Source organism: Erinaceus europaeus, chromosome 3 (genome assembly GCF_950295315.1).
Source record: "Erinaceus europaeus chromosome 3, mEriEur2.1, whole genome shotgun sequence".
Taxonomy (NCBI): Eukaryota; Metazoa; Chordata; class Mammalia; order Eulipotyphla; family Erinaceidae; genus Erinaceus; species Erinaceus europaeus.
This window is the reverse complement of record NC_080164.1, coordinates 175,755,704-175,782,920: the sequence shown is the minus strand read 5'-3', so window position 1 is coordinate 175,782,920 and position 27,217 is coordinate 175,755,704. Positions and strand designations below refer to the sequence as shown.

The window sequence follows — 27,217 nt, the reverse complement described above, 5'->3', positions numbered from 1 at the left end:
AGTTTTCAATGGAGGGGATGGGGACACAGAATTCTTTTGGTGGGAATGGTGTGGACTTATACTTTCATTATCTCATAATTCTGTAAATCAATGTTAAATCATTAATAAAAAACACTCCAGATATTTTAACATTAAGAAACACAGTTATAAAAATAAAATAAAATCCATAGTAATGTGAAAAATATCCAAACTTAAAAGCTTCAGCTGAAGCAGCAGTTTGAGAAGAAAACCAACTAACCTAAAAAAAAGAACCAAAGGTAAAGGTAGTTTCTCTGAGAAATTAATACAGTGTATGGCAACCAAACAAGACTTATCAAAAAATAAACTGGAGAAACACAGATAACATATCCTTAACTAAAAAATATTTTATTCCTTTATTTTTGACAGAGATAGGAGGAGACAGAGGGCTAAGCAGTGGTACACCCAGCTAATTGCACATAGTACTAATACAGGACCCACACAAGGATCTGGGTTTGAGCCCCAGGTCCCCACCTGCAGGAAAGATACTTTGTGAGTGGTGAAGTAGGTCTACAGGTGTCTCTCTCTCCCTTTCTATCAATTTCTCTCTGTCCTATCTAATAAACTGGAAAAATGGCCACCAGGAGCAGTGGATTAGTAGTGCTGGCACTGATCCCCAGTGATAAGCCTAGCGATAAAGTATAATAATAATAATAGAGATATGAAGAGAGAGGAAGAGAACCAGAGATGCACTCTGGTACATGCACTGTCAGGAGCTCAAACTTGGGACCTCATGCATGAAAGTCCAGAGCTTTATCCACAGAGCCACTTCCCAGACCACACATATGCTATAAGCCATTTAGTACACATGAAATGTGGAGGAGAGAAAGAGAACAGGAGGAGGGGAAATGCCATTTAGAAAAAAAAACAAACACATTCCAGGTTCTATACATCCGAGAGCAAAGGGCACTGACAGTTTCCTAATCTAGTCCTAGAGGGAGACACCTGTATACTTGAGTATATACACACGAGTAGGTTGTAGTCTACAGAATTCTTTCCCCAGGGTTAGCTACAATCACGGCATTTGTAGTCTGACTCTCTGTAAGTAGGTAACACACAAATATATCCGGACACAAGACTAGGTACCTTCTTTGCTTGCCTGTACCAAGAAGGGAGATTTGGTGTGACCATTTTCAATATAAAGGATGTCACCAACATATAACTAACATAAAACGTTCCTAAGAAAATTAAAGTGACATAGTAGCTTCATTTTCTTTTTAATGGTACATAGCAATAAATTCATTTCCGGATATTATCAGACTGAAATAAAGCCATGCCAATGTCATGAAGCCATTTAAGATTTAGGGTGAGAAGGCTCCCGTGTGCAGTGATGACATCACAAGGGTGTGTTCCCCAAATCCTGGGCTCTTCTCCAGGGTGTGTCCTTGAACAGCCAGGCCCATCGATACAGGGACTCACATGAAGGAAACAGCTGCAGATCACATCCCAGCTCTGAGGGATGAAGCTCAGGGTCTCTCAAGTATCAATCTGGTCGAGGCTGTGATCAGGAAACAAAAAGAAAATAAAGGAGATTGAATATATTTTACTGCCTTTCAGCCACCAAGTTGCAGATGCTACTATGATCCCATCCTGACTTACCCGGGCAGACAGTCTCATCAATGTGTCCTGCACCCCACCTCCCCAGAGCTCTACCTCACTAGAGAAAGATAGAAAAAGGTTGGGGGTATGGATCCACGTGTCAACGTCCATGTCCAGCAGAGAAGCAATTACAGAAGCCAGACCTCCCACCTTCTGCATCCCCATAAAGGATTTTGGTCCATACTCCCAGAGTGATAAAGAATAGGGAAGCTTCCAACGGAGGGGATGAGATACAGACATGGAACTCTGGTGGTGGGAACTGAATGGAAGTATACTCTGTTTGCTATTTGACAATCTTGTTAATCATTATTAAACCACTAATAAAAAATATCTCCCTTAAGGGGGTGTTCCAGGGATCATCTAATAAATGGAGAGGCAGACCCTGCTTTCTTGTGTTTTCTTTACCTAACTAGCCCTCCCTACCTCCTAGCGTAGGTCCTCTGCCTTAACTGAGCTATTGGTCTAAGATCAGCTATAGGTGAGCTCCTCTGTTTTACTGGTTCTCTCCCATATACCCAGGCAGTATACACGTTACAGTTATATTTCCTTTATCAACTTGTCTGATGCTTGTTTGATTATCTGTCCAGTTTCTATGGATATTGAATGAGCTCCTTGGTGCCCTGATAGCTACCACCACACAAAAGATGAGTGAGGTAAACAGAGTGTCCATAACAGACTTGCAGGTAACTAAGAAATAGGTATTACTGGAGTCAGGCGGTGGCACACCTGGTCAAGCTCACACATTAGTCTGTGTAAGGACCCAGGTTCAAGCCCCTAGTCCCCACCTGCAGGGAGAAAGCTTCATGAGTAGTGAAGTAGGGCTACAGGACTCCCTCTTTCTATCTCTCTCCCTACCTCTCCCTTGCCCTTCTAAATTCCTCTCTGTCTCTTTCCAATAGTAAATAAACATATAAAATGTAAAAAATAAATAAGTACCATCTCTAATTTTAGACTTTTCTCCTATATGCTCTACTATAGGTTGCTCTTATTTAAAACAATTTTATTTAAAATCATTTTAAATATATATTTCTTAAAATTTTTTATATTATTATTATTATTATTTTTACCAGAGCATTGCTCAGCTCTGGTTTATGGTGGTGCAGGGGATTGAACCTGGGACTTTGGAGCCTCAGGAGTGAGTCTCTTTGCATAACCATTATGCTACCTTCCCCGTAAAAACCATTTTTTTTACATAATAAAAAGAAAGACACTGCTTGGTAGACTGCCACCAGGGAACTTAAGAAGTGTTTGGAGTCTACACTGTGCTCCAATGGAAGAAAAGTTAGAGGCAAAATGACCTAAAGTCACAGGGTCCTATGAATATTGGACTAAATTCATGTCTGGTCCCCTGGAAGCTACAGGTTTCTCACATAGGAAACCAGGAAAAACACCCTCAAAGGATGTGTGCACTTCAAGTGTTGCTGCTTGAGGGATGAGGGGGGCAGACAGAGAAAGGAGAGGAAGAAGGAATAAAGGTGTCACTCAGTCAACTGAGGCCTCTGGTTGGAAACATCTGGGTCAGGCTGAGACCAGACCAGAGGTCCTCAGATCTCACCATCCCAGGTCCCCATCTAGGCCTGGGACAGCTTCCTGCCACCTTCCTGGCTCAGAAGAGGCCGAAAAAAGAGAGACAACAAAGGGGCTGGGCAGTGGCATGCTGGAAAATTGTGCCGATGTAGTCACATCTGCCATGTTGTCCCCTCAGGCTACTGCTAGTTCCCTTGAGAGTTGGGACATTCTCTGAGTGTCTGTTTCTCCATGTTGTGCCCTCAGGGCATTGTCTATTTCCCCGAGATATTTGGAGTGCTTTGGTCACTCCTCCCCCCTCCCATTCTCACGAGAGTTATTATCCTATCCTGGAGTGCTATGGTTACTCCTCCCCCTTCCCATTCTCGTGAAAACTGCTGCTATAAAAGCCCTTCTTCTTCCGCACCTCTCTCTCTTGCCAGCGCTTCACTTCGGTGTTCAGAGACAGGAAAGGTTACTGCGTGAGGCGGCCATTTTTGCTACCTCCACGTGGCCCAACCTGTTTCTCTAGCACCCAACTCTGAGGTGCCAGCGCAAATAAAGATTTGTGTTCCCTCTTCACTCCAGACCTCCTCTCTCTCTTCTCCACGGCACACAACAATATCGGCACACTGGGTTGAAGGCACATTACAGTGTGCAAGGACCCCGGTTCAATCCCCCAGCCCCTATGTCAGAGGGGAAGCTTTACAAGTGGTGAAGCAGGGCTGCAGGTGTCTATCTTTCTCTCTCCCTTCTTTCTCAATTTCTCTTTATCCTGGTCAATAAATAAACAAGAGAGAGAGAGAGAGAATCCACAAATGACTTCTAGAATTCAATTACCTCTGAATATCCTTGCAAGTAAATACAATTCCTCGTTCACGCACAATCTTTTCCAGTTCACTTATGGAGGAGCCTGAGCACGAATCACTGGGACAAGAAAGAAGAAAGTATTAAAATAACAAGAGATTGCAAGTTATTTCCCAAGTAGACTCAGTCTAGTGAGAAGATGCAGGACCAGACCCTAGCATTAAGAGAGGAAGCAGACCAACTTCTAAGAGCTCACCACTGGGGAGGAGAAGGTGTGAATTAGAAACTGCTAAGAAGATGAAATCAAGAGGTGGCAGGTGGCTGAACATTCAGAAAGTCTTCCCTTTTTATTCATTTGCTGGAATAATCTGCCCCACAGCATTCTTGTAACTGGAATCTTTTGTGGGCTAGTTCTTAAAATCACCCCTAGAATATATGAGTACAAAGTATTATCATATACCTGGCATCTCCTCCTTTGTTATGTATCACCCAGGTCTGTAGTTTTGTGACTAGTGCTCTCTTCAAGTTAGGGACTTCCACACTCCCAAATATGCTAAAATAGGAGAGAGAAGAGACACTGTTAACCCCAAGTTGAATTCTTTAGAATCATAGGCCTGTTCAAAGCCACAAGGCAGGACCCCAGGACCCCTACTGGTCAGAACTAGCCCTTTAAGTTGAAGCCTGCTTTACATAGGAAATTTATTTTTATTTTAATATTTTACTTTTTAATTAATTAATTTATTTTTGTGTGGCCAGCTGCTGGCCCACTCAACCTGGTTGAGCGCACATGTTACAATGCACAACGACCTAGGTTTGAGTCCCTGGTCCCCACCTGCAGGGGGAAAGCTTTTCAAGTGGTGAAGTAGGGCTGCAGGTGACTCTCTGTCTCTCTCCCTCTCTTCCTCTCTTCCTCTCTTTCTCCCCATTCCACCTCCATTTCTGGCTGTCTCTATCCAATAATTAAATAAAGATAATTTTAAAAGATTTTTGTTGTTGTTTGTTTTTCTGTCACCACAGTTACTGCTTAGTGCCAACACTATAAATCTAGCACTCCTGGCAACCAATTTCTCTCTCTCTCTTTTTTAATTTCTTTATTGGGGGATTAATGCTTTACATTCAACAGTAAATTCAATAGTTTGTACATGCATAACTCATAACATTCCTCAGTTTTCCACTTAACAATATAACCCCCACTAGGTCCTCTCATCCATTTTGGGTACCCTCCCCCCATTTTAGCTGATAGAAAGAGAGACACCTGCAGACCTGCTTCAGCACTCCAAAAGAGTCCCTCCTATAAGTGGGGAGCAAGGGCTCAAATCTGGGTCCCTGCACATGGTAACAGGTGCTCTCAACCAGGTGTACCACCACCCGGCCCCAAGAAGAAGCCTTCTTTACTTATCTAGCTGACAAGCAGCAAGCAGAAAGTCAGATTCTCAGAGCAAATGTCCTCTTATTAAAGATTCACTCATTTAGTTTTATGAGACAGAGAGAACCACCCAGTTCAGACTATTGGTGGTGCTGAGAATTGAGCCTGGGGCCTCACACATGAGTGTCCTGCATGTTACCACTGGACTATCTCCCCAACCCTCCAAATAAAGAATCTTAATCTGGACGCTGATGTTGACCCTCTAGCTTCTATTAATCCAAGAAAGGCGAGGTCTTAGACTCACATACTGAGCTTCCTCTTTGAGCTGGCTGGAAGGGTGCGGTCACAGCCAGTACCAAGGGCAGGATCCAGGTGTCCTTTCTCAAGGAGTCTAAGCAGCCCTGCTCTGAGAGACCCTGAGAACTGTATGACCAGATCCTAACTCTCCCTTTCTCCTGATGGCAAGGGTTCAGCTGCCCTGCTGGTGATGAGGATTTAGATTCCAATATCAAGCAGCAAACTACTGGAATGTTCACTCTCTGACCCAAAAGTTCAAAGGCTTTGGTTGTAGTCAGAAAAAGACAAAGGGACAGGGCTTCTTATAAAATTATGTCTTAGGGGCTGGGTGGTGGTGCATCTGGTTGAGTGCACGTATTACAATGCGCAAGGACCCTGGTTTGAGTCCCCAGTCCCCACCTGCAGGGGGAAAGCTTCATGAGTGGTGAAGCAGGGCTGCAGGTGTCTCTGTCTCTCTCCCTATCACCCCCTTCCCTCTTGATTTCTGGCTGTCTCTATCCAATAAATAAAGATAATAAAAAAATAAAATTATGTCTTGAAATAGGAAAGGGCGAAAGTTAATTTGGGACAGGTAGAGTCCCCAGGATTTACAGACATGGCTCCTTTTGTCCAGTGCACCTTGTCCAGGGAAAGATCAGAGAACAAAGCCTGGAGGGTCAGCACTGTGTTGCAGGCCACAGGCAGTAGGGGAAGGGGCTTCACACCAGGGGACTCTGAGGGGAAGGTGCAGGGAAAGGAGGGGTGGGGGGGGGGGCTGGCCTCTGGGAGCCTGCCCTCCACTATCAGCACCGAGCCCAGCCTCCCCCACAGCCTCCCCCACATCAGCCCAGTCTCCCCACACCCCACCAGCTCTACAGGCCACACTGAGGCCCGGAGGGCAGGCATCTGCTCATGGCCACAGGGGACACTGGTGGCCTCTGGCTAAAGTGCTGCAGAGACCAGGAAGGGCAGCACCTGCATAGCCCTGAGTCCCTTACCTGCCTGTCTCCCTGTTGAGCTAGGCTCATGGGCTCTTCAGGGAGGAGGGTGAGGACAAACCTCCGCCATGGGGAGGAGCTAGGGGGCAGGAGGGCACGGCAGGGCATAGGGACAGGGGGTTAACACAGACAGGGAGCAGCAGAAGGGAGTGTGAGGGAAGAGAGCTGGGAAAATCACAGCAGGCAGTGGAAAATGTAGACGAGGCACTGACACAGTGAAGAGACCCACCCAGGGGAGACAGGGACTCCTCTCCCTCACAGACAGATCTTTTCACAGAGCACAAACATTTTGCTTCCCAGCCCTCATTTTCCAGCTCTGCAGTTAGACATGAAAAGCAAATTCTTGAGATGAAATCTCCCAGAAGAAGCCATTTTCCTCCGTCTCAAAAGGGATGCCTGGAAATAAACACCTGTTTCTGTTGAAGGCTTGGCTGACGGACCCACTGAGCAGCACTCCGACCACACCACAGACGTTTTCTGCAAACTGAAACAGTTATTACTTTGGCAGGAGAACGTCACTGTCACAGCCCAGCAGTTCCATCCAAACAGTGTCTTGTCTTCACAGGTGAGGGTGTTAGCGGATTCTCAAGCAGAGAGACCCCCCCCCCCAGCAATTAGGCAGAAAGCAAGGTTTACTTAATGCTGGCATTACTGACTCTGTGGGCGCATATCCCCAAAACCGAGCCCTGAGTGCAGCATTGCACTTATATATTACTGCTGGCATCTGGCTTATGGTCGTGCAGGGGACTGAACCTGGGACCTGGGAGCCTCAGACATGAGAGTCTGTTTGCATAACCATTATGCCATCTCCCCTGCCCTTGCTTATCCTCTTATACAGTTATCAACTTTCCTACAGAAACCTTTAGCTACAAGCTTAATGGGTTATTATTATTATCATTATTATTTTCTGTCTGGAGAGAGTGTGATTTGTTTGGGTTATCAGCAGACTCTTAAACAGAAGTAGCAGACTTAAGGCCACTGACCAAGGCCACTTTGATTGTAACAGTAGAAGGCTTTGCCACCAGCAGACTTTGGGCTAATATGGTCCAATCTTTAATAATGTGGCCCATTAGATTTCTTGTCTTTTGTCTCTTGTTTTTTTTTTACTTCATCTCTCCTCTCCTTCTAATGTCTGTAAACAGTTTCAAGTAAGTATGACCCCAAAGAGAAAAAAGAAAAAAGAAAAAGAAGGAAAAATAAAATAAATAATAAATCAAAAAGGAAAGGAAGGAAGGAAGAATGAATGCTGTTTATACTGAGAGGAGGGGCAAAATTGCCACCAACTGACTTTCTTTACTTTATTTCATTATTATTTTACCAGAGCACTGCTCAGCTCTGGCTTATGGTGGTGGTGGTAGTGGGGTGGATTGAACCTGGGACTGTAGAGCCTCAGACATGAGAGTCTCTTTGCATAACCATTATGCTATCTTCCTCCACCTCTGCATTTTTTTTTTCCCTCCAGGGTTATTGCTGGGCTCGGTGCCTGCACCATGAATCCACCGCTCCTGGAAGCCATTTTTCCCCCCTTTTGTTGCCCTAGTTGTTGGAGCCTTGTTGCGGTTATTATTGCCTTGTTGATGTTGCTTTGTTGTTGGATAGGACAGAGAGAAATGGAGAGAGGAGGGGAAGACAGAGAAGGGGAGAGAAAGATAGACACCTGCAGACCTGCTTCACCGCCCGTGAAGCGACTCCACTGCAGGTGGGGAGCCGGGGGCTCGAACCGGGATCCTTACACCGGTCCCTGCGCTTTGCGCCACGTGCGCTTAACCCACTGCGCCACCGCCCAACCCCCCTCTGCATTTTTTTTTATTCAACACATTAACCCTTGCTTCTCCCTTGAGAAGTTAATCTTTAGTTTATTTGCCTCAAGGGAGGGAACATCCCCATGGCTGGAGCTCTGTCAGGCCAGGTCCAGGCCACCGTCATCTTGAGACATTGGAGGGAAGACTCTGCAATGGATTCAGGTGCTCCAATCTGTGTGTGAAGAGTGAGGTTCAAGGCCGTGGTTCATAGGGTGGCTTGATGAGGGGCAAAGAGGCTGGAGGTCAGATGAAGCAGAGGAGCAGGACAGGAAAGGAAGAAAGAGCCTATATATATATATATATATATATATATATATATATATATATATATATTCCCTTTTGTTGCCCTTGTTATTTTATTGTTGTAGTTATTATTGTTGTTATTGATATCATTGTTGTCAGATTGGACAGAGAGAAATGGATAGAGGAGGGGAAGACAGAGAGGAGGAGAGAAAGACAGACACCTGAAGACCTGCTTCACCACCTGTGAAGCAACTCCCCTGCAGGTGGGGAGCCGGGGGATCAAACTGGGATCCTTATGCCAGTCCTTGCACTTTGCACCATGTGTGCTTAACCCGCTGCGCTACCGCCTGACCCCCGAAAGAGCTTTCTTTGTGTCTTAGAGGGTAGGCACTGCTCATTCACTTAGTGGGAGTAGAGGGCAGATTCTGGGGTAAAAACAAACAAACAAACATGGATACCAAAAAGAAAGAAAGAAAGAAAGAAAGAAAGAAAGAAAGAAAGAAAGAAAGAAAGAAAGAAAGAAAAGGCCTTAGCAGGCACAAGGAGAAGTAAAAGTGGAAGTATGAATTAACGGTTCATTACTATTGAAGAAGGTCTAACTTTTAAGACAGTAAACTGTTGGGATCTTTGCTAGATACTGGGGGAAAGAAAATAAACAATACAGGCTAGGGGAGAAAGCATAATGGTCATGTAAAGAGAGAGACACTCATGCCTGATGCTTCAAAATCCTGTAAACTAGAGCAGAGTGGTTCTCTGGTAAAAATATAAATAGAAAATGAACAACACAAAGATGCTTACATAATTTCCTAGGGCCCCCTCCCCCCCTTACCTAGTCCTAGGTCTTAGATCCTCTTTCTGAGTGCTCTCTTAGGACTCAGCCTCCATCTTCTGTTGCAAGGACAGCCCTTAGCAATGAGACCTAGAACTGCAAGGACCCAGAGGGTTCCTCTCCCCACTGGGTGAGGAGCAGAGGACAGGGGGTCTATTACCACCCAGCAGAGTCTCTCTCAGTAGAGAGTGACAGGGGTCAGCACTGACTCCACACACAGATGTCAGAGCCCCACCAAAAAAGGGCTGGTCAGTGTGTCCCCAGGTTCCATCACTGGGAAGCCAGGAAATGAGGAGGGCAATCAGGGCTCCAGGGACACCGACTCTATTGGCAGGAAGAGAGAGACTCTGGGCTGCTGGGAGAAAGTGTCTCCACACCTCTGTGAGCTCAGCCAGGACACAGGGGAGTCCCAGGAAAGGCCACACTGTGGGGCTTCCCATCCTTTCACTGCGGGGCTCTCAGCTCCAAGGACAGTGAGGGTGAACCCAGATTTGCCAAGTTCTAGCTGTGCTTTGAGTGGAGAGCTGATGCACCTGCCTCTCCCTGTGTCAGCTGTGAGGTGGTGAGACACCATGAAGCCCACTTCTGGGCTCCTGTGAGGACAGAAGGGCTTAATCCATGAGAGGAGCTCAAGATGGTGCCTGGAACACAGGAAGTGGTCAGAAATGGGAATTAATCTTTCATGGCCAATAGCAGCATCAGAAGATTAAATTAAACCAGAGCTTCATAGCAGACAAAGTTTATCAATGAGTACCCATGGGAAAACTGTCAATTAGAGTTCCTAAATGTACCATTAAAGTCATAAACCTAAAAAAAAAAAAAAAAGTTCTAAACCTTTAAGTGCACATGGTGCGAAGCACAAGGAGCAGCTTAATGATCCTGGTTCAAGTCCCCAGCTCCCCACCTGCAGGGGGTTCACTTCACAGATGGTGAAGCAGGTCTGCAGGTGTGTATCTTTCTCTCCACCTCTCTGTCTCTCCTCCTCTCTCAATTTCTCTCTGTCCTATCCAACAACAACAGCAGCAATAACAACAACAACAATGATAAACAATAAGGGCAATAAAAGGGAAAAATTTTCTAAAAATCATTAAAGTTCTAAACCTGCATGTGACAATCTGCCAAGTGCTTGTGAAAAAAGCATGTATCTCAGAAGGGAATTCTAAATTTTCGTTCCCAAAATCGAGATCCAGGAATGTCTAATGTAACCTTGGATTATTTTTTTTTCTAATCTTTATTGGACAGAGACAGCCAGAAACCGAGAGAGAGGTGATGAAGAGAGAGAGAGAGACCTGCAACACTGCTTCACCAGTTGCAAAGCTTCCTCCCTGCTGGGAATTGAACTGGGGATTGAACCGGAGTCCTGGCACATGGTGATGTGCAGTCAGCAGGGTGCACACACCACCACTCAGCCCCCTTTTTTTTTTTTACCAGAGCTCTGGCTTATGGTGGCACTGGGGATTGAACTTGGAAGCTTTGGTACCTCAGGTATGAAGGTCTTTTTACATAACCATTATGCCATTTCTGGAGCCCATTATATGACTTCTTTGGTGTCCAACATACTAGAATTTACCTTCGCTACTTACCCATTTAGATGCCACTTTCCAGAATACATCAACAGGGCTTTCCTCGCAGTTGTTCTTTTGACAAGATTCGGTGTTGATTTCTAGAAGACCCAGTTTATAGAAAATAAACAGAAGTGAAAGCAAAGGGTGGGATCAAGTTTTTTTTCCCAGGCTCTTCCAGCAGGGGGAGCCGTGTCCCAAGAGCATCATCACTACCAAGATGGAGGATGGAGGATGGAGGATGGAGGATGGAGGATGGAGGATGGAGGATGGAGGCCCCTGCACGCCATTTACCAGGTACTCTCCTGATCTCTGCTTAGTCCTTGGCTGACTCTCAAACCCCAGGGAGGAACATAGTGATCCCTTTTGAACCACTGTTTTGGGAAATGATAGTAAACACTCAGCTGACAAGTTTTCAACGCCATTTCAGATCCAGGAAGAATCAGATATGGCACTAGATTCCCACGTAACACCCAAACTTCCTGCCAGTCTCTTTCCTGTTGACCTTTCTCCCTCTCCTCACTGAGTGCCCACACCCTTGGGTGCTAGTGCCTCTGGGTCTCTCTATACTGATCCCTTTCAGACAGACTCACCCCTGGGCAAGGAAAGAATTACAGAGAGTATGTGCTTTCTAGGTTACTGCTCCCAAGCTGGTCTACCTTTAATGAATAGACTTGTATCTTTTTGTCTCTCTCTTCTGAGATATAATCAACAAATGCATTTGTAAAAATTTTATTCTGGGATAGGAACATCAAACCTTGCTTCACCTCACAGGTCCCCATCATCCCAGGTGACCAGGTCCTCACCGGAAGAGCCTTCTTTTCCACACCACTTGAGGTTATCTGCCATGTGGCCTATCAGCGTGTCCCGCATTAAGAACAAGTCATTCTTCTGCTTCTGCTGTAATTCTTCTACTAGGCCCTTCGTTTTGCTCCAGAGGAAAATCTAAAGAAAGTAAGAGCACCCACTATTGGGATCAATGTGCTGAGAAAAAAAAAATATTATGAATGAAAAATTCAGAGTAGGGAGCCAAGCAGTGGTGCACCTGGTTGAATGCACACATTACAGTGTAAAAGGACCCAGGTTCAAGTCCGTGGTCACCACCTGCAGGGGGAAAGCTTCATGAGTGGGGAAGCAGGGCTGAAGGTGTCTCTCTGTCTCTTTCCCTCCTATCTCTTCCACCTCTTTCAATTTCTCTGTCTCTATCCAATAATAAAGATATATATTTTTTAAAAGTATCTGCTTAAAAAACATTCAGAGTAAATCACACAGAGTAAATGGTGGACTATACTAACTCTCTCTCTCTGTGTATGTGTTTGTGTGTGTGTGTGTGTGTTTGAGAGACCAACAGTAAATCTTGTCCAAATAAGAATACCTTCAATGGAAGCCATTTGCTTTTTCTTTTGTTTTAAGTATTTTTATTCATTTATTATTGAATAGAGACAGAGAAATTGAGAGTGGAGAGGGAGATAGAGGGACATCTGCAGCCCTGCTTTACCACTCATGAAGCGTTCTTCTGGCAGGTGGAGACCAGGGGCTTGACCCTTTATCTTTTCTCGGTCTTTTTTTTCTAGGTTCTTTACACACACACACACACACACACACACACACACACACACACACACACACACACACACACTTCCTACAGTTATCTGCAGCTCTGTACTGTTCTCTGGAAGAAGGGATCTTTGATTCTTAGAGCTTCCATACCTTGCTTCTTTCCCCAAACCTCCCTCACCCCCAAAACCAGAAAGAAGAGGACAATTTCAGAGATTTTCTTCAGAGGCCCCTGCAAAGGCACAGAAAGCCAGGTTTCTGCTCCATCTCCTGCCCCAAGAGGCTGGCACTCTGGAGGAGGCTGGATGGGGAGGTTGTGGATGGAGGCCCGGGGGCACCTACCTGAGGACCTGTAGTCCTGCTGCTTCCCAGTGTCAGATATAAACTCTATCAGAATTTGGAGCCCAGAAGGTCATGGCATGAGCCAATCGGAGTCTGATGCATCAAGAAAAAAAAAAATCTCTGCACTAATAAAATTAAAATAAATAAATGGGGGCTAGGCGGTGATGCACCTGGTTAAACACACACATTACAGTGCACAAGGATCGAAGTTCAAGCCCCTGGTCCCCACCTACACGGGGAAAGCTTCACGAGTGGTGAAGTAGGTCTGCAGCTGTCTCTCTGTCTCTCTCCCTCTTAATCTCCCACTCTCAATTTCTCTCTGTCTCTATCTAATAATAAATGAGTCAATAAAAATCTGTTTTCCTATAGCCTGAGTTATGTGGTTTTTGTTCACGGACGGCCCATTTACACCATCACTTTTCCTCCCCCCACCTCCCCCATTTATTTCTCTGATCAGCCCTCCCCAGAAGATCTAAAGCCTGATGTCAGCCACCAGGACCCCCTTTAGAGCCACACACTTCAACCCTGCTGACCATACCTACATTTTAATGATCAGATCTTTCTTTATCCTTCATCCTGGTTCAAATGTGCTCCTGTGACCTCTGCCCTCTGGTCTTTATCCTTGATTTTTAACAACCAGCATCTGGCCACAGTTACCTTGTCACACGGTAGCGCCTGCTTGGTCAGCTGCAGCAATGGTGCGTAGTCTTCCCAAGTGATCTTACAAGGATCCTTAGAAACAAACGCCTTCGTGAATGCTTCCACTATCTGCTGGCAGTCTCTATCCCTGTGGGAGAAGACATGGAGAATGACACAAAAGCTGAGCAGTTCAACTTCCAAGCATTTTTTACAACAGTTCATCTATTTATTTATTATTATTATTTTTAAATGTTTATTTATTTCCTTTTTGTTGCCCTTGTTTTTACTGTTGTAGTTACTATTGTTGTTATTGATGTTGTCATTGTTGGGTAGGACAGAGAGAAATGGAGAGAGGGGGAGAGAAAGAGAGACACCTGCAGACCTGCTTCACTGCCTGTGAAGGGACTTTCCTGCTGGTGGGGAGCGGGGGGCTTGAGCCAGGATCCTTATGCCGGTCCTTGCGCTTTGCTCCAGGTGTGCTTAACCCACTGCACTACCACCCGACTCCCAACAGTTTATTTATTTTGGATAGAGACAGAGAGAAATCAGGGCTAGGTGGTGGCACACCTGCTTGAGCGCACATATTACAGTGTACAAGGATGCAGGTTCGAGCTCCCGGTCCCTACCTATAGGGGGAAAGCTTTGTGAGCAATGAAGCAGAGCTTCAGGTGTCTTTCCAGTCTCTCTCCCTCTCAATTTCTCTGTCTCTATCCAAAAAATAAGGATAATGTTTCAAAAATTTAAAAAAAAGAAGCATGAAGAGAGAGAGAGAAATCAAGAGGGAAGTGGGAGATAGCGAGAAAGACACCTGTGGGGCCAGGTTGTGGTGCACCTGGTTGAACGCACATGCTACAGTGCACAAGGACCCAGATTCAAGCTCCCAGTCCCCATCTGCAGAGGGAAAGCTTCACAAATGTGAAGCTGTGCTGCAGATGTCTCTCTCCCTTTCTATATCCCCTTCCTTCTTGATTTCTGACAGTTTCTATCCGATAAATAAAGATAATTTAAAAAATGAGAAAAAAGTAAAACTCGTCAAAAAAAAAAAGACACCTGGGAGTCGGACGGTAGCGCAGTGAGTTAAGAGCACGTGATGCAAAGCACAAGGACCGGCATAAGGATCCTGGTTCGAGCCCCCGGCTCCCCACCTGCAGGGAAGTCGCTTCACAGGCGGTGAAGCAGGTCTGCAAATGTCTGTCTTTCTCTCCCCGTCTCTGTCTTCCCCTCCTCTCTCCATTTCTCTCTGTCCTATCCAACAATGACGACATCAATAACAACAACAAAATCTACAACAACAATTAAAAAAAAACAAGGGCAACAAAAAGGAAATAAATAAATAAATATTTAAAAACAAAGACACCTGCAACACTGTTTCACTACTCATGACACTTTCCCCCTGCAGGTGTGGGCTGGGATCCTTGCACACTGAATGTGTGTGTCCAGCCAGGTGAATCACTACTCAGCCCACTTTCAAGCAATTTTTGGACCACAGTGATTCAAATGGCCTAATAAAAGGAGAAAGCCTTTGCTCTGCACCAAATTATTTATATGCCTCATCTCATTGTGTTGCAGTTTTCCCTGAGAGATGGCAATAGCCTGACAACTGTTGAGCTATTTGTTACGCTGTGTTTTATTTTCATCTTTCTTGTTTATATATGTTGCTGGGGATTCCAGCCAGTCAGTCGCATAAATTCTAGGCTTGTGTCACTGCTGAGTCTTCTCTCCTCACCCCCCCCCCTTGCTCCTTAGTCTGTACATTTTCATGAGATGAAGAGTACCCTCCTGTCTCTACAAGTTCCTCTCCCGGAAGAGCTCACTCTCTGAAGACAGCTAGTATGTGAATGCGTGAATAAGTTGCCCAAAGAAGGACTGGTTTCTCTAAGTCAGCAAGTAATCCAGAGCAGGGAGTTGAAGGAGAATACTGGTCAGGAAAGACGCCCACCCCACCCTAGTCTTCTAAGTTGGTACAAAGGGTGGGGTCTCCATTCCAGATAGACAGAGGGTGCTGTTGTGCAAAGGTCCTGACACAGAGAAGAGCTCGGAGAATTTGAGTAATGTAGCAGAAAACAGCATCGCTGCAAAGGAAATAAACCATGCGGAGACAAGTGAAAAATCAAGCCAAAAAATCATTACAAGGCAGATCACTTAGGCTTTCTGGACCAAGGAAACTATTATCAAATTCTACTCTGATCAATGGGAAAGCATGACATGTCTGTAAACATGGGAAAAACTTCATCTGATTTTTTTTTATTAGCTTGAGTAACTTTATTTTTAATGAAAGACAAATACAGAGAGATAGATACCAGAGCACAGGTCAGCCCTGGTTTATGGTAGTGCTGGAGATTGAACCTGGGAACTCAGAGCCTCAGACAAAAAAAAAAATCTTTTGCAGAACCACTGCTATTTCTCTAGCCCCTTATCTGTTTTTTTTTTTTTTTTAATTGGTTTTAGGTGCAGTGTCTGCACAGGCAGCATTTAGAGTTCCCCAAGGATGGTGAAGCCATGCTTTGTTGTCCCTCCCTCTCTTAAAAAAAAAAAAAAGAGAAAGAGAGATAGAAAGAAATAATTTAAGAAAATGGACAGTGTGATATGTGCTCTGAGTTTCCTGACAGAGTAAAGTTTACAAAAAAAAATAGTATAGTCATGGGATCTCTGGAATATAACTAAAATAGGCCTACTAACTATCTACAAAATGGAGACCCCCCCAACTCTTCATATGAACTATTCCAGCCTTTAGGTTCATGATTAGTCAACTATTTGTTTGGCTCTACATGATAACTCTTTTTTCAGCCACCAGGTTCCTGATGCTAACATGATGCCAACCAGACTTCCCTAGACAGACGACCCCAACAATGTGTACTGGATCCATGGCTTCCCCAGCACCCTGCCCCACTAGGGAAAGAAAGAGACAGGCTGGGAGTATGGATAGACCCACCAACTCCCATGTTCAGCGGGGAAGCAGTTAGAGAAGCCAGACCTTCCACCTTCTGCACCCCATAACGATCCTGGGTCCATACTCCCAGAGGGATAAAGAATAGGAAAGCTATCAGGGGAGGGGATGGGATATGGAGTTCTGGTGGTGGGAATTGTGTGGAGTTGGACCCCTCTTATCCTGTGTTTTTTGTCAGTGTTTGCTTTTCTTTTCTTTTTTTTTTTTTTTTTTTTGCCTCCAGGGTTATTTGTGCCTGCACCATGAATCCATGGCTCCTGGAGGCCATTTTTTCCCTTTTGTTACCCTGGTTATTGTACCATTGTTGTAGTTATTATTATTGTTGTTATTGATGTCATTGTTGTTTTTGGTTTTTTTCCTCCAGGGTTATTGCTGGGCTCGGTGCCTGCACCATGAATCCACTGCTCCTGGAGGCCATTCCCCCCCCCCCTTTTATTGCCCTTGTTGCTGTAGCCTTGTTGTGTTTATTATCATTGTTGCTGGTATAGCTCATTGCTGGATAGGACAGAGAGAAATGGAGAGAGGAGGGGAAGACAGAGAAGGGGAGAGAAAGATAGACACCTGCAGACCTGCTTCACCGCCTGTGAAAACAACTCCCCTTCTCCAGCAGGTGGGGAGCCGGGGGCTCAAACCGGGATCCTTCAGCTGGTCCTTGCACTTTGCATCACATGTGCTTAGCCCACTGCGCTACCGCTCGACACCTCAGTGTTCCCTTTTCATAAATAAAAATTGAAAGAAAATAAAGCTCTAAGTTAAAAAAAGAAAGAAAGAACTATGGAAAGTCCCCAGCACACTGGAAACCCCATCCCCCCACACACATATACAATCGTCTCTTAAAAATTTCTCCACAGTTTGGTGACAACTGCTTTCTCAGAGTTTACTCTCCCAAGGAGAAAAGAGGAAGAGAGAAGTCATGAGTGATTGTTGTTGTGATCAACAGTAACTTTTCTCTAAGAACAGTACCTCTACTTCCTCCAGCTACTAATAATGAGAAAATGAAGGGGAGCCAGCAAGAGTTCAGTCATGATCAGTGTCTGGATAAATCACCAAGCTAGCATGAACAGATAGAAGTGAGAAAGAGGGGTGTGGGGGTATAACATTGAGATTATGCAAAAGACTTTCATGTCTGAGGTACTGAGGTCCCAGGTTCAATCCCCAGCACTATTATAAGCCAAAACTGAACAGTGCTCTGGAAAGGGGAGAGAAGGGGGGGGGGGATAGAAAGGGAGGGAGGGAGGGAAAGAGAGAGAGAGAAACAATGTTGATAATATGACAAAAATCCACATGATCTGATAACTAACCACATAGCTCACATAGCTCACATAAATAGATAATAATTTAAAGAGCTTCCTAATTTAGAGGACTGTGAGGAAGAAACAAGGGCTCAGGGAAGTTACAGAAAAGGGAGGGTAGATAGCATGATGATTAATGCAAAGAGACTCTTAAGCCTGAAGCTCCAAAGTCCTAGGATCAATTCCCTGCATCACCATATGCCAAATCTGAGGAGTGCTCTGGCTAAAAAAAGAGAAAAGAAAAAAATAAAGAAAGAAAATAAAAAAAAAGAGAAAAAAGAAAGAGTGGGGGAGCACAGGTGAAGAGAATGCCACATAGACTTAAACACCATGAAGACTTGAAGTTCATGGGTGAGGGGTAGATAGCATAATGGTTATGTAAAGAGATCCTCATGCCTGAATTTCCAAAGTCTCAGGTTCCCAGAGTCCCAGGTTCAATCCTCTGTACTATCATAAACCAGAGCTGATTCATGCTCTGGTAAAAACAAACAAACAAACCTTGAAGTTCACCTTCCCCAAGGATTAGAAATAAGGGGATTCAGTCTCCCTGCAGTGGGGAAGATGCCCTTACAGAGAAGGCTCTTTGTCTGCATAAATGCCTTTTGTACAAAGCTTCTCCCCACTCAGACTTCAGAGTCCATCCCGTGAACGAGTCCTTTGCCAAAGCCATAAGGCCAAAGCTTAGAGGTGTTGTCAGATCTTGGATCCCCTGTACACCCTGAGCCACCCAAGGTCCTAAACCCCCTTTATTTCAGATAAACCCCACTTCTTCCTCCCCTTCACAGATAGCCCCTTTCCTGGATGTTTCTCCCCTGTGTGTAGTCACAAAAGTCCCCCACCTCTGGTGTTGGGAAATTGTGCAGATGTGGTTGAGTTAGGCAGGGCCCACAAACCACCCTATGCTAGTACGGCCAGTCCCTTTATCTACATATCAGTCTTCTGCTTTGTCTTATAAATGACTGAAGGTGTCCTCCCCACTAGATTATCCCCTCAGGGTATAGCTAATTCCCACCAGCTAAAACCATAGCAAAGGTAGCTAAGGAAGTTCCCAGTGTGCCTTTTTCTTTTTTCCACCCCCTTTGGAAGTTCCCAGCATGCCTTTTTCTTTTCTCCACCCCCTTTCCTAGCCATCTCCCTTCCGACTTGCCACTTCTGGTTTTATTACCCTAAAACCCACTTCTGTTCCTGGTTTTGCTCTCTTTTCTCTCCTGCATCCCGACTTGGAGAAGAGCTGGTGTGTAAAGCAGGAGGCAGCCATTTTTTCGGTTTGGTGCCACGTGGCTTAACCCGCTATGCTCACACCAACTCTGGGGCTCCACATGAATAGCGAATTGTATTACCATGCCTCCACGAGTTCCTGGTCTCTCTCTCCCAAGAAACTAGCCAGGCACTCTGGGACCCCTGCTTCACTGCCCTATTTCACCTTCCACAGCTGGATGTACCTGAGACTCTCTGAGCCCTGTGGTGAAAGGTGGGGTTGGGGGAAATCCCATGACTCAGAGCACCCAATCTAATGAAGCTCAAGGTCTAGCTGGGAAGGCAGGCAATGAGCAGGGGGCCACCCCATCACCCCCAAAGTGAAAACAAGCTGGAATTCTGTCCTGTGCAGTCAAGGTCACCCTCACTTCTCTGGGTGCTGACAGGGGGCGGGAAGGCACAAGATCAAGGCCCTACCCCTCTCTCCCCAGTGGGGTCTCATGACCACTGGTTCATCTTCTGTCATCAGCACCATTTCTCCCCCCTTCCATCCCCCCAGGGCATTGTTCAACAGGAGATCATTTGTTCTTCACACACCCCTTTGTGGACACTGTACTGTATAATGGAAGCCCTCAGTTGCTACTTCTTCTCAGGAAGTCCGTCCTGGTTCTGCCCTGCCATGTGGGTGGTGCTCACTCTCGGTTCCCCTCGGGTACAGTGCTGGCTCTTGACTCCCAGTGACTCTCCTGTCATCTTATTTCAGTGGCAACAAAGAGCATCTCACATTCTCTGCAGAGTCCAGCCAAAGGCCATCCCCCTTCCCCCTCACCCTGCCCACCCCTCTCCTGGTGACACGGACCTTCTGACCTTCTATCTATCGTCCTAGATGACAACTGGCCACAGCAGTTTCTGGGCTGACACCCCTGCAGACTCCAGAGAGCAATGATTCCTCTCCCTCCTCCTCCCCTCACAAGAGCCTGGGCTATCTGTGTGAAACTGCTTTCTGCATATATCCTTGTGGTTTGAATTAATAAAAAGCCACAGCCACTTCCCAATCACAGGATGGATTGAGAAGTGAAAACAAAGAATTGACTCTTGAGAAATCAGGCTAGAGATTTTGGCGAGGAAGGAACAGCAAAAATCAATTTTGAGATGAGATAAAGATCTGCAGTTACTGTTGGTCGAAGGTGTTTGTCATATAGCATTTTTGTTCCCCTCCAGGAAAGAGACATTTTGAGTCCTTTCTGTTTAGCTGGGTGGATTGTCCAGTCCCTGCATTTCTCCATGTGGTGGGGATCCATCCTCATCAGCGATGTGCACCTTGTAGCTGAGGACACAGTGACCCAGAAAAAAAGGGAACTTGCTTAAAGTAACAACATGCCAGAGCTGAGATTCAGAGTCAAGCAACACACTAAACAAAACACTGAGAGAGAGAGAGAGAGACCCTAAAGCTTGTGAGTCTGCCACCATTCTGTCCACTATATCCCTGGATGTGGACACTGCATTTTTTAAAAAAAATTTTTTATATTTATTTATTCCCTTTTGTTGCCCTTGTTGTTTTATTGTTGTAGTTATTATTGTTGTTGTCGTTGTTGGATAGGACAGAGAGAAATGGAGAGAGGAGGGGAAGACAGAGAGGGGGAGAGAAAGATAGACACCTGCAGACCTGCTTCACCACTTGTGAAGTGACTCCCCTGCAGGTGGGGAGTCGGGGTTCGAACCGGGATCCTTATGCCGGTCCTTGTGCTTTGCGCCACCTGCGCTTAACCCGCTGCGCTACAGCCCGACTCCCAGACACTGCATTTTTAAAAAAATTATCTTTATTTGTTGGATGGAGACAGTCAAAATTGAGAAGGGAGGGGAAGATAGAGAGGGAGAGAGACAGAGAGACACCTGCAGCCCTGCTTCACCACTCGCAAAGCTTTCCCCCTGCAGGAGGGGACCAGGGGCTTGAACCCAGGTCCTTGCACCCTGTAACATGTGCGCTCAGCCAGGGGTGCCACCACCTGGCTCCTTTGCTAGGTTTCTTGTGCACTGCCAGTGTCATGTTATTACTGGTCCAATTACAGTGTGTGTGTGTTTGTGTACTGGTGCTAGCTCTGAGATAGATAATGGGAAGGACACACAAAAGAAAATTAACAGAAATGGCTCAGTAAGTCAGATCAGAGTTAGATCAAAGGAAATGATAATGAGATGTTCCAGGTTCAACCCTTGGCACCTGAGATGTCAGATTTCAGAAGTGATCCTTCTTTTTCTCTCTCTCTTCTTCTCATACACACACTAGTATACACACTAACAAATATTTTATTTATTTTACTAGAGCACTGCTCTGCTCTAGTTTTTGGTGGCACCAGGGAATATATCTGGGACTTGAGAATCTCAGGTATTTAAGTCATTAGATTTATTTTGTTTTATTTTATTTTATTTTATTTATCAGAGCACTGCACAGCTCTAATGTTGGGACAGGGGATTGAACCTGGGGTCTCAGAGCCTCAGGCATGACAGCCTGCTTGCATGTCCAATATGCTGTTTCCCCCACCTGTAGGCATAGAAGTGTTTTTGCATAGCCATGATGCTATCTCCCCCACCATAAATTTATTCTTATTAGTGATTTAGTGATGGTTTACAAGAACATAAGATGATGGGGTATATTCCACACTGCACCCACCACCACAGCTCTGTGCCTTACCCCGACTCCAGGCACTCCCTGCTCACCCTAAGGATAGCCAAAACAGTTTTCACCAAGTCTTGGCGACAGTTTGGTTACTAGTGCTTTCACAAGTTCATGTGTTTCTGTTCTTTATATTGCATTTAGGAGCAATAATATCCCATAATAGTCTTTCAGAGAAGTGCAAGTCATTTGGTGACATAAACTCTAGCAATAAGAGAGCTTGCACACAAAAAACTGAACATTACAACTCCTTGACGTTAATTTCTCCCTCTCTTCCCCTATACCTTTTGTTTGTTTGTTAATTTAAATGCAGAAGTAGGGATTAGCACCTTCTTTATGCAAAAGATATTCATGACTGAGGGTCCAGCATTTCAGGTTCAATCCCAGGCACCATCATCAACCAGAAGTGAAAAGTGCTCTGGTGAAAGAAGGGAGGAAGGAAGGAAGGAAGGAAGGAAGGAAGGAAGGAAGGAAGGAAGGAAGGAAGGAAGGAAGGAAGGAGGCAAACAGTCAGAATGAAGTAGTATACAAGACACCAAGCCTGGGATGTCAACCCTCCAGCTCCATTACTCTGCCACCAAATTACAGATGCTACCACCATGCCAATGTGACTTCCCTGGACAGAAGACCTCATCAATGTACCCTACAATGCCACCTCCTCAAAATCCTGCCTAACTAGGGAAAGATAGAAACAGGCTGGGGGTATGGATCGACCTGCCAATGTCTATGTCCAGTGGAGAAGCAATTACAGAAGCTAGAACTCCCACCTTCTGCTCCCCACAAAGATCTTTGGTCCATGCTCCTAGAGGGATAAAGAATAGGAAGTGTCTAATGGAGGGGATGGGCTACAGAACCCTGGTGGTGGAATTGTACCCCTCTTATCCCACAATCTTAGCCATCATTATTAAATCACTAATATTAATAAAAATAGTTGCAAATGTTTGTGCCAGGTTTTCAGTACAACTTTACATCCAAGCTTAATCGCACCTCATCTTCTGGTGTTTGTGTTGCCCTGAGAGTTTTAAGCCTTTTAATACCTCTGCCCCTTTCCTAGTCCTGGAATATCCAACTGGGACTCATTAGCCAGCCTTTCTTTGTGGACTGTCTTACTATTAAAAAAGAAGGAGGAAGGGAAGGAGAAGGAGGAGGAGGAGGAGGAGGAGGAGGAGGAGGAGGAGGAGGAGGAGGAGGAGAAGGAGGAGAAGGAGAAGGAATTTTGCTGAAATTTGGGGCCCAGAACTTACAGCATGAGCTAATTCTGGGTTGGTGCCAGTAAATTATGCTTTCCTGCACACTGGGTGTCATGACTTTTGTTCCGCCATTTAGAAGAGAAGTGACTGACCCAATACCATTTGGATAAAAGATATCACTGGACTGTCTCAGGGCATCATTTATTGTTTTAATATAGTTAAAGAAGAGTAAAAGGAGGGGGAAAGAACAGCAGAGACCCCACAGCACCAACCCACTTGGTGCTCTCTATAGTGCTCCCTTGTTTGCCAGGTCTCATACCTTCACACGTGGTAGAGGACGTGGTCTACGGGGCAACTAGCTGTCCACCAACACTCAGCTCTCTCACATCAGCTTTGCAAAAGTTTTTCCTAGAAAAACCATCTCAGGGCCGGGTGGTAGCACAGCTGGTTAAACACACATGGCACAAAGCTCAAGGACCCATAAAGATCCTGGTTTGAGCCCCCATCCCCTGCAGGGGGGTCACTTCACAAGCAGTGAAGTCTCTGTCTTTCCCTCTTCTCTCTAGTTCTCTCTGTCCTATCCAACAACAATGACAGCAACAACAACAACAATAACAACAACAACAACAACAATGATAAACAAGGGCAACAAAAGGGAAAGAATGGTCTCCAGGAGCAGTGGATCTATACTGCAGGCACCCAGCCCCAGCAATAACCCTGGAGAAAGAAAAAAAAAATCTCACTTAAATGTAAACAGTACAAAAATTAAATACATAACAGGAAGAGGGGCCAGAAGAGCCAAGAGGTCTGTGTCCTGCGCCAGCAGCTCCTCTCTACCTGACTGCTGAGGGCACAAAACACAGCTGATGCAGCTGTGAGCACCTGGCACAGTGCTTGAAGCTGATCCCCCCAGGGTCCCTCTACAGCACCCCTGGGACCCACTATAAGTTAGAAGACTGGGAAACTCAGGGCCCTCGATAGATACCGTCTCTCTCTCTCTCCCCTCCTTCCCTTTCCCCTCCCCCCTCTTTCTCCCTTTTTCTCTCCTTTTCTCTCCCCCATCTCTCCCTCTCTCCCTTTTCCCCTCCTTCCCTCTCCCCCTTCTCTCCCCCCCCTTCCTCTCTCCCTCTCTTAGGTCTGCACATCTCTAAGGTGTGTATTTCCCCACTTTTCTATCCCTTCTTTGTTCCAATAAATGCTCCTCTCCCTGAAACATGGCCATCTCTCTTTCAGGAAGACATCAGTCTCTAACTCTGCCGGCACCAACGGAGCTTGAAGGAGACTTCTGTGTTCTTTGCCTGTGTCCTTACTCCCCTGCTACACTGTGACATGAATTATGAGGGGAAACAAAAGAGTAAGAATGTAGGAAAGATAAATATTTTTTTTAAAAAGTGAGAGAATTAACACAGGTTGTCTTGTACACACAGAGACACACACACGCAGGTGTGTTTCTGATCACATCCTCGGGACCGTTAACAGGCCTTGTGGTTTCTCTGATGTCTTTTCTTGCTCTGTGGTTGTGCAATGTAACTGATGGTAGGACTTTTATGCAATATGAATGGAAACAAGAATGTGGAAACAGTCAATTTAAACATTAAAAGTTCAAGTTAAAGAACTTGAGACATTCAACCTACTTTCCCCTAACATCTTGAATAAATAGTGCTTTCTAAGATTTTAGGTTAGTGTGAGTATGCTTAACATTGTTCTCACTATCAGAGGTTTGTGTTCCCCTCCCTACCCCTATGGTGGATCTGGAAAGTATGCCAGCTCTCAGGCTCAGGCAAAAGTTTTTAAAGTAGTAGGCCCCTAGGAACACAGCTAAAATAGACTTCCTAGCTTCTTTGCACTCTAAGATCCTATTCTCATCTGCTCTATTCCTACTTTTTGATTCCTCTTTTTTTTTTCTTTATTGGGCAATTAATGGTTTATAGTAGACAGTAAAATATAGTATTTTTGGCTCCTACTTATTAAACATTTCATCCTGTTTTATATCTTACCACCCTTCAGCCACCAAGTTGCAGATGCTACTATGATGCCATCCTGACTTCTCTGGGCAGACAACCTCACCAATATGTCCTGGAACCTCACCTCTCCAGAGCCCTGCCCCACTAAGGAAAGATGTGACAGGGGAGATAGCATAATGCTTATGTAAACAAACTCTCATGCCAAGGATCCAAGGTCTCTGGTTCAGTGCCCCCACACAGTAATAAACCAGAGCTGAGCAGTGCTCTGGTAAAAACAAAACAGAAACCAGTGCAGGGGAAGATAACATAGTGGTTATGCAAAGAGACTCTCATGTTGGAGGCTCCAAAGTCCTAGGTTCAGTCCCCTGCACCACCATAAGCCAAAACTGATCAGTGCTCTGGTTTAAAACAAAGAAAGGGAGCAGAGGGTAGATAGCATAATGGTTATGCAAATAGACTCTCATGCCTGAGGCTTTAAAGTCCCATTTTCAATCCCCTGCACCACCATAAACCAGAACATAAAACATAAAACGGGGAGTTGGGCGGTAGTGCAGCGGGTTAAGCACGCATGGCACAATGATCAAAGGACCGGCTTAAGGATCCCAGTTCAAGCCCCCAGCTCCCCACCTGCAGGGGAATCCCTTCACAGGCAGTGAAGCAGTGAAGGACGTCTCTCCATACTATCCAACAATGATGACAACAATAACAACAACAACAATAAAACAACAAGGACAAAAAAGGAAATAAAATAAATAAATAAATATTAAAAAAAATAGGGCCAGGCGGTGGCACACCTGGTTAAGTACACACATTACAGTGTGCAAAGACCTGGGTTCAAGCCCCTGGTCACCACCTGCAGGGGGAAAGCTTCACAAATAGTGAAGCAGGGCTGCAGTTGTCTCTCTGTCTCTTTCCCTCACTTTTTCCCCCTCCTCTCTCAATTTCTCTCTGTCTCTAGCCAACAATAAATAAATAAAAATATTAAAAGAAACAACACAAAACAGCTGAACAGTACTCTGGGGGGGGGGAAGGAAGAAAGAAAAAAAAGTCATGTGAATTAATGTGGGTCATGTTTGCAGGGTCTGTATTGAGTCAAAGAAATGCACCTTATCTTATAAACTTAGTAATTTTTTTAAAAAGTCATTCCTGTTTTATTATAGTTCTCTGTTCCCATTCATTGTGGGTGCCCAAGAAGAATGGGGAGTTCTTTGCTATTATTGAAGAAGCCTCAGTCTAGAGATCTATCTCTTCACAGACCATCTCTACCAATGCCCAGGTCCCTCTCTGCCTCAGACTCTGCAAATCACTGACACCGGTCACCTGTAACCACAGCACATTTTAGGACCAGGGACCAAGGACACCCCACACAAAATTGAAGTGAATCTCCTCTAACCCATTAGTTACTTCTCCCACAACAGAGTTCTGGGCTTCTTCCTCATAATGGTCCCCAGCTGAACACAAGGGCACCAAGCACGGTGCTGTGCGTGGCTTCCGACAGTGGACATGGGGTCACTACCCAGGACCCCCTTCTGGGCTCAGCTTACCTGGCACAGAAAATGCTTTGCTTGGGGTGGGGCAGTGCAGACTGACATCCCAGTAGGGCCCTGCTGTGACCAGCTGTGACCACACCTGACCGTCCACCCTCCTGAGACACCTGCTCACCTCAGCTCAGGATTTCCCGATGCATTGTAGGACTTGCATCTCTGTAGGATAACCTGGGAGAAGTCTTTGCCCTTCAGATGGAACCACAGCCCGATTCCGATCCCTACACAGATCAACACGAAACCAAAGCAGAGAGCTAAGGCCTTAATGCCCATGGCAGCACCACATGAGGGTGCCCTGGTTCTCCTGGGCGAGAGGGCCCCAGTGCAGGACACTGGATGAGGGCAGAGGAGAGGCTGGACACTGAGCTGCGGGGAGGAGAGAACAGCTTGGCTCTGAACTGCGTCTGCACAGCCTTTCACTTTCACTTGCTTTTTCTCTGCTCCTTCCTCCAGCACAGCCCAGCACTCAGCTTGATGGAGGCTGGACCAATGACAGTTAGAAGGACTGAAAAGACATCAACAACTACACTCAGAGCTCTCTCCCAGACTTCCACCTGCAGGGAGAAACAGCTGCCCTCATTGTACTGGGTTAGTAGAAAGTATCACTTGATTATTTTATTTTATTTACTTGTTTATTATTATTATTTTACTAGAGCACTGCTCAGCTCTAGCTTATAGTGGTGTGGTGGACTCAACCTGAGACTTTGGAGCCTCAGACATGAGAGAGAGTCTCTTTGCCTAACCATTATGCTATCTACTCCTGCCCTGCTTGATTGTTATTTTTTAAATATTTTATTTATTCATTAGGTATACACAGAGAGACATTGGGAGGGAGGTGGAGATAGAGAGGGAAAGAGACAGAGAGATA

At 45.4% G+C, this 27,217-nt stretch overlaps 1 protein-coding gene across 1 annotated transcript; it reads right to left on the bottom strand.

Moving 5' to 3' along the window:
* Window positions 1-347: 347 nt before the first annotated feature.
* LOC107522258 (ADP-ribosyl cyclase/cyclic ADP-ribose hydrolase 1-like) lies at window positions 348-26,751 on the bottom strand. Its single transcript, XM_016185909.2, has 8 exons — window positions 26,468-26,751; window positions 13,563-13,692; window positions 11,813-11,951; window positions 11,028-11,107; window positions 6,981-7,054; window positions 4,391-4,483; window positions 3,964-4,050; window positions 348-1,516 (listed from the first exon to the last, which is right to left on the bottom strand). Exons 1-8 carry the CDS (start codon window positions 26,620-26,622, stop codon window positions 1,495-1,497), a joined length of 780 nt encoding a protein of 259 aa, XP_016041395.1. The 5' UTR covers window positions 26,623-26,751; the 3' UTR covers window positions 348-1,494.
* Between the last annotated feature and the right edge of the window lie 466 nt (window positions 26,752-27,217).